Source organism: Myripristis murdjan, chromosome 24 (genome assembly GCF_902150065.1).
Source record: "Myripristis murdjan chromosome 24, fMyrMur1.1, whole genome shotgun sequence".
NCBI classification, from domain to species: Eukaryota; Metazoa; Chordata; class Actinopteri; order Holocentriformes; family Holocentridae; genus Myripristis; species Myripristis murdjan.
The window spans coordinates 29,435,337-29,442,923 of NC_044003.1; the positions used below are offsets into that span (position 1 = coordinate 29,435,337).

General features: G+C 43.7%; 1 protein-coding gene across 1 annotated transcript; it reads left to right on the forward strand.

The window, feature by feature from the left end:
• The first annotated feature begins 1,917 nt into the window (after positions 1-1,917).
• Positions 1,918-6,344, forward strand: alkal2a (ALK and LTK ligand 2a). Its single transcript, XM_030047356.1, has 6 exons — positions 1,918-2,722; positions 3,427-3,781; positions 4,087-4,140; positions 4,451-4,531; positions 4,719-4,794; positions 6,278-6,344. Exons 2-5 carry the CDS (start codon positions 3,502-3,504, stop codon positions 4,781-4,783), a joined length of 480 nt encoding a protein of 159 aa, XP_029903216.1. The 5' UTR covers positions 1,918-2,722; positions 3,427-3,501; the 3' UTR covers positions 4,784-4,794; positions 6,278-6,344.
• The last annotated feature ends 1,243 nt before the right edge of the window (positions 6,345-7,587 follow it).

Genomic DNA, 7,587 nt, shown 5'->3' on the forward strand with positions numbered 1-7,587 from the left:
TTTGCTGTAATGGAACTAAAATTTCTCCCAGTGCACCACTTTGGCACGGTACTAGCACCTCACTCTCTGCATTCCACTGCCTGAACATTTTATAAAAGTTAAATCCAGACGTTACAGTCTATACAAATCAAATGGAAATCTATGCGGCTCCTCAAAGGTTCAGTGACTGCAGTATGGCGCCCCCTGTTGAAAAAGAGTGTGGCAAGAGCTGGCTTTCAATTCCATAGTGAGTCACTCAGTGTGAGACGCATGTTTTTTTTTTCTCAGTCTTTAATGTATGTACGAGATAATTCATGCAAAAACTGAAGGCATGTGACACCTAAACGTGAATATGTGTGTATGAGCCCGTAAAAGCTTTTATTACATTTGCAGTTTTCCCTAAACTCCAGAGTAACATGTACATCAACACAATTACAGTCTAAATAAAAGCAATCGCTTAAAAGCTAATTTTCCATCTGCAAACCAAAAGCACATTGTGGACATAAAAAAAAGATTTACATGGGCAATAAATTTTGATTGTGCATTTAAAAAAGAGAAAGGATAAGCTGAACATAGAGCAGAAGTAGCTGTGGCAGGATGATGGGTTTAGTTGGTCTGTCCCTCAGCCAAAACATCGAGTAGAATGTGCTGTTAGATGGCCTGCATCTACAAATATGTAATAGCCTATGCCTCTTGGTTTGATGTGGCACTGGGATGCTGATTTGTTGCAATGTATTGCTGTGGTCCTAATAGTTATTAATGCTGTTCTCATCATGTATGTCGGGGGAAAACCTGCTCTCACTTTCCACCACAGGCAAGTCAGCGGTCAAAACCCGCACCTGCCATCTCTTTATTAGTGCACTTCTGAAAAAGTACTTGAAAGACTCCATATTAGTCATTGCGTGCCATTCCTTCTCTTATTGCTTCCAGGGAGCAGAAATTCGCCGAAATGCTTTCCATCACACACCCAGTTTGTACCGGATGCATCCTCTCTGATCTTCAGAAATCAAGACAACTCACTTATTTCTTCTGTGAATCATTAGGGAAATTAATAGGCGCCAAGGTCTAATGCCCTTGTTCTGGGTTGTTTTAATGAAATGGAAGTAGAGGGAATACTTCTCCAATGTTTCCAGCAAGTAAGGCTTTGTGCCAGTCCGGCTAAAGCACAGCCAGTCAGTGTGGAGGACGTCAGCCAGTTGGTGAGGGAGATGAATGGAGAATGAAGGTGGTCTGATGTACAATAAGAGAAGCAACTATTATTTGGAATAAAACTGAATTAGTATCTAGTTACATCACTTGCACCTAGTAAAAATTAGCAAATGACTGCAACACATTACCAGCCAACACTGGTGAGCAAATGCAGGAGTGTGTGTGTGTGTGAGTGTGTGTGTGTGTGTGTGTGTGTGTGTGTGTGTGTGTGTGTGTGTGTATGTGTGTGCGAGCCGCAGTGTGGAATGAGGTGCAGCTGGGTGCCACTGCGCGCTGTCCTTTCAGCACCAAGCCTTTACGCACGGCGACATGAGGCGTTCCACATGCGGCTCTGGGCTATAACAAAATGCCTTGAGGTTTCCCCATGTAATTATATCTGCCATCCTGTAATCGGATAAGATAACGATTAAAGTGAGCGCCCGATTTCCGCGGGCATTTCAATGAAGCGATGTTGTCACCAAGTGGTTAAATATCGTACGTACAATTAATCTTAATGTTTTTGGAAGTTGTGGTTTGACATTCAGGCTTTTTTGTTTGTTTGTTTGTTTGTTTGTTTGTAATGTGTCGCTTTGCCTTATCTTGTCTTTGCGATATAGCAAACTACTCCACACTTTCAAGGGGGAGGGAAATACAGAATGGGAGCCAATTGCTTGCCTTCACTTAAAGGGCTTTGTACAGACGACGGCAGGCTAGTACAAGTTAATCTACTTTGAGGAGTGCGGTAAAAATTCAGCTGTAGTGTGTTGGTCCGACCAGCAAACCGCTACTGTACCAGGCTTTATAAATCGGCGCGTAATTGATCTCCAAACCGTGATCGTTAGCGGTGCGTAATTGTATTTGTAATCTCCATTGTGGATTTAAAGCGCGCGAGCAACATGGATTTAAATGTGGTTCTGAGAATCGCCAGTGAGTTATGAGAATATTTGCACTGAGATGCCGGTATCTGTCGGTGGTGTGTGTCGGGCTGGAAATCTCAGTCGAAGGCAACGCAGAAAAACGCTTCCTGTAACCGCGTTTCGCAGATAGCCTGTAAGTGGAGTAACGGAAAGGAGGGGGCGCAGAAAACTTCACACGGCATTCGAGTGATGGTCGGGAAACTTAAATTGACTTTTTTTTTCCCTTCAGGAGTGCCCACAATGTTTCTTGTAATTAAAGTCATGGCGGAGTAACCCACTTGGGACAGGTCGCCTCATCTGCTTGCCAGAATAAAAAGTGAGCTTCACCTTGGCGAAGGATCTGACACTTGAGCCGAGACGCGCACAGGAGCCGGGGACCCGGCTCTCCTAGCTGTTTTTCAGATCTCTCCCCGGGCAGCCAAGGAATAGAGGATGACCACTGATGCTGGTCAGCTTCAACTTTAACTTCAGAGGTTTTTCCATCTGCTATAGAGACGAGGTGACTTGGAAAGGACATATAAAGGATTGGACACTACCAGGAACCTACAGTGATCCTGCGATCCACGGTTTTCTTTGCATTTTGATCACCACTGGACGCACAGGAAGTTTTCAAATTTGAACAGACCGAGGGCCTAAAGGTAATGACGCAATCTGCACTTTTTCAGTAGCCAGTTCTCTCACTCTGAAGTTTGCTAGACAACAAACGTATAACCAAGTAATTCAACCCAAAAGGCTCATGGCTAAAGCCCTTCTCGGGCTGACAACGGAGGCGTAAAAGTCTATCATAAAACTTATCTACACTGATTTATTTTACGTGGTTTGGCTAAAATAGCACATTGAATTGCCTCGATAAAAAAGTTTGTGAAGGGCGCATGGTTCAGTTGGCTTAGTGAGAACATGAGCGCAGCTGAGTGGGACACACAGGCAGGCAGATCCGGGCTGACAAGAAGTAGGCTGTAAAGGTTGCGCCCAAGTGATCAAAGTTTGGAGGGCCTGGGCTGCGACTCCGCTGGCAAAGTGTGTGCACTTGACATGTCTTAGCCTAACGGAGTCCAAATTGATCCTGCATTTTTCTCATTAAAACGGAACAGTGAGCAAAATGGCCGGACATATATTTGAAAGCAATATGTTGAAGATGTCAGAGGAGCGTTCAGGATGCTGCATGTGAGCTGTGCGCCCTTGCCGGTCAACTCGGTGACCTTTAGGCTGGTATAAGTCATTTGTCTAATTATATCAGCAGATTGCGGAAGTTTTCACTGGCAACTGAAGCGACACGCTCTGGGATGTATGCCCTGGGGTTACAGTGGCCTGATGTGTCTTGTGTGATGGTCCTCTCTTGCAGGTGGCTGGTTTAAAACTCGCCCCCCTCAAAAAAGACAGAGAAGGAGTTCACTTTTTCGGTCGGTCTACTGGAGCTATGAGCGGACTGCGCAGCTCCGTCACTATGGGACTAGTGCTGCTCATGTGCGCTCTTACCAGCCACTGTGGCGAGAGCGCGCCCACGGCAGCCCCTACTGTGAGCGGCAGGGACGCGCAGAGCCTCAGGCGGACAGCGGACGTCGTGAAACACGTGGAGGAGAGCCGAGGTCGGAGCAGGGCAGAGACGGTTTCCCCGCGAACATCCCCGGCGAGAGAGCCCTCAGCGGAGCCAAGGGATTTACGTAACCTCAAATCAGACAGAGGGGATCAAATTATAGGTGAGTTGCGTGTTGACATCTGGGCGGCAGGCATAGAGAAATTAAAGGGAAAGGGGGTGCATTAGGAAATACCTTATTATCACTCACCTCGTGAAAAGAGTTCGGATCAGCTTGCGTGTGTCAGTGAGTGGCCGGCACGCAATTCACGCATCTCTCAAACTATATAACCGATTCGTATTAATTTGCGCACAAATTGCATCACTACACAGTTTGCGCAGTCAATCAAATAATCGCAGGGTTGTAAAACTGTTTAGGCAAGTAAGCTGAGGACACAGGCTGATGCTCCCTATGCATTCCTTCAACAGAAATATTTCCCAGAGATCTCAGAAAGAAGCAGAAGTTTCTGCAACACTTAACAGGTAAGCACTGAGCCTCACCCTTGCCCTTGCATATGAATGTGCATAGTTTCTTGTGTTTTGTGTGTGTTTGAAAGGAGAGAGAGAGAGAGAGAGAGAGAGAGAGAGAGAGAGAGAGAGAGAGAGAGAGAGAGAGAGAGATTCCCTATAAAAGTTCCCTATAAAAGCAGAAAACATGAAAGACAGATTATCATGGAGGGGGGGCGTCACAGGTAATAAAAGAGAATGATAGCCGTGGGTAATGTCTATGGAATGGATGCTTGGGCAGGTGGCTAGAGACCTGGAATTAATCTGAAAACCTGCTCTCTTTCAGGTCCTCTGTACTTCAGTCCCAAGTGCAGGAAGCATGTGTACAGACTCTACCACAACACCCGGGATTGCACAATACCTGCATGTAAGCTGCAGTCATAATGATCCCCACAATGAGTTATGCTCCTCTTGGTTGATCCATATAGTCCCAGAACAACATGTTTCTCATGGACTAAAGGATTGCAGAGAGGCAGAGCGCCGTCTTTACAAGCCTGCATGTCGTATGTAGGCTACATTTTGTAAGTGTCTCCGTCTCATCTTTCTCTTCTCAGACTTCAAAAGATGTGCGCGGCTTCTCACACGGCTAGCCGGCAGCCCGCAGTGCACAGAGGGGTAGCGCACTCAAAGGTACTGGGCCACATTTCATAGCCTGTTCGTTTTGTCATGAGTGCTTTCCAGCGGTTTGTTTCAATGAGGAGACATGAGAAGTGTAGTCAAAGAAATATAGGAATCTAAGAAATATAGTAAAAGTGCTGGTGAGTTGAGATTGCACAAAGGGAGGGTGCACTGACCACAGCTGTGATATGCATGTGAAATACAGATCACTAGGAAACAGGATTCGTCTCATTGGGCCTGCCTATGGATTTAAGACACTTAAAGGCCAAGAACAGCCTTTTCTCCTCAATGATCAAAACTCCATTTGTTCTTGAAAATGGCACTAATTCATAAGTCAGGTCTTTTCAAGATACTGAAAAGTTGAAAGAAAATTAAGGGAATTTGTGTGGGGATTAGGAAATTTTAAGGTCCATCATCTGTTTTCCACTTGATTTCAAGTGGAACTAAGGGGTTTAGTTTGGAATTAAGAACTGCAATGTAAGGTGAAACTAAGGACATATTAAGAGTTTGATAGTGATATGTGACAAAACACAGGTAAAATGGGAAAACATGTAAAGACTGGCTTCTATGCTAGTGAAGGGTAAAGGGACATACCAGTGATTTGCATGTTTAGCCTAATAACTACAAGATGTATACTTCTATATTATTTTCCTCCCTTTCATTCCACTATGATATGAAAATGAACTTTCAGAGACTTCAAACTTTCTTCACACCAGTATTCCATCACTGTAATAAAGTCGTCCACATTAGTTTTCCTAAAAGCAGCAACACTGTTGTGTTTTGGATGACTTGAAATTGGGCGGAGTGAAAGGCTCCCTCCACCAGGGAAAATAGTCCCTGGGGAAACTTTCACTTTCCACAGCCAGTTGTCAGCTCTATGGTTCATGAATGTTGATGACTTTGTTTGCCGTAGAAGCAGAACATTTTAAGGTGGCTGTTTCAACCAAAAATTCAAATGTGAAAATTGAAGGATTTTGATTGTGTGTCGGGAAATGTTTAGTACCGCCACATGATTTGCAAATTGGTTTGTTGCAATATAAAAATCAGGTCAATTATAGTATTAATTAATCAAACATTCAAAATCACTGGGATGGTCTTTTAGTGCACAGGTCACTTTTTTCTCAGGTTTTAATGCAGAAAATCCCTGTTTCAGCTTGAAAATCTAAGTCAATCAGTGACATAGTAACATGTCGTTCAATGTGCTGTTTGTGGTTTGAACAACAAATAGATGCACTCTTGGTACTCTTAATTCCCTTCTGTTTCTCACAGTGTAGAGATAATGTTTTTCTCTGTCTTACACATGCATTGTTACAACCGCTGAAAGCAGTGATATGCGTGCCAACACATAACTGCGGCACAGCATGAGCGCCAGATCTTTGGCAAATGGTGCATGCTTCTTGATTTATTTTTCATGATTCATTTTTGGAAGGGAAATAATTTCCCAGACGCTGCCAAGTCTGAGACAGCACTGAATTTCACTTCCTCTTCATTGTAGGTTGCAGCCAAACCCGAGCGATCCAGAAAAGAAAAAGAAAAAGGAAAAAAAAAAAAAAAAAACGGACAAAAGAAGTGCCTTGGACAGTAACAGGGAAGCTTAAACATACTCTGACCAGCCCCGACTGCTATTAGGCGCGTCTTCTCCTCCAGAGTGGTCTGATCTGCTGAGGCATGGATTGATGCCACCCTCTGCCCTGCCTGGCCTCAAAGGTGGGGTCCTGACAGGAGGAAACAACCAGGCAGTCAAAACAGACCACCGTACAGATGGCGCAACAGAAGAGGAAAAACAAGTGGAAGAAGAAAAAAAAAAACTTGCAGCTGAGAAAACCAACTTGGGCCTTTTTCCTGCTGGTAGCCAAATGATTTTTTGCCAAAACAAAAAAGGGATTGCTTTTTTTTTTCTTTCTTTTAATTTTTCCCCAAATGACCCCAATGTAGTAATGTTTTCTGTATGAGTGTGACACGCCCTCCACGACGGGTTGTTGTGCAGTGATGATCTGGGTTGAGCCCGCCTCCTCCTCTCAGCACTACCTATTACTGGACAAAAGGCTCTCTCAGATCCCCACCCCCCCGGCTGTTTCTGCATTCTTTCATCCACTTATGCTCACACTGAGAACTGCGATTAAATTATTAACTGCATGAGCATTTCTTTGCCTCCCGATGTCTTTGGAAAAAGGCATATTAAAAACAGAGACGCTGTCTTAAGTGGTTGTTGCAGTCGAAACGGTGTGTGTCTGTAACTCCTGTGATTTCTTTGTTTGAGCGTGGTACATTATATATTTATATATTCAAAGTTGTCACAAGTTTCCGCTGTACATAATGTAGGCTATGACCATTTTAACCATGTGCAATATGTACATATTGTAAAGCAAAACATAAGAGGAATCCATCTAACGACCATAAATTAAACTGACATATATCAAATGGGTGTTCAAAACAAATATATTTAAAAAGTAAATATATTTAAATAAATTATAAGATTGGTACAAATATGAGGGGTGCTTGTTTTTGCGGTGTTTTTCATTGTGTTTTCTCAGCTCGGGAATCTGAGCCATCCTGTGAATGGCAAATGACTGGAGCAAAAGCCTGGGACAAGAGTCTTTGGCCAGTCGGATCTGCAGTGGCATGTTTACAGAGAGACGATTTAAAAGGGTCAAATCACAGAATGGGAAAAGGTTTTTTTTTAGCAGCAGAGGTCATTTGTAGATCCCCAAAGTTTCCCAGACTGGGAGTGTATCAGAGCTTTAATTTTACTCATATTAGGCAAGATATATTTGGTTAAGAAGTCTTGCCAATGGCAGTTTATGT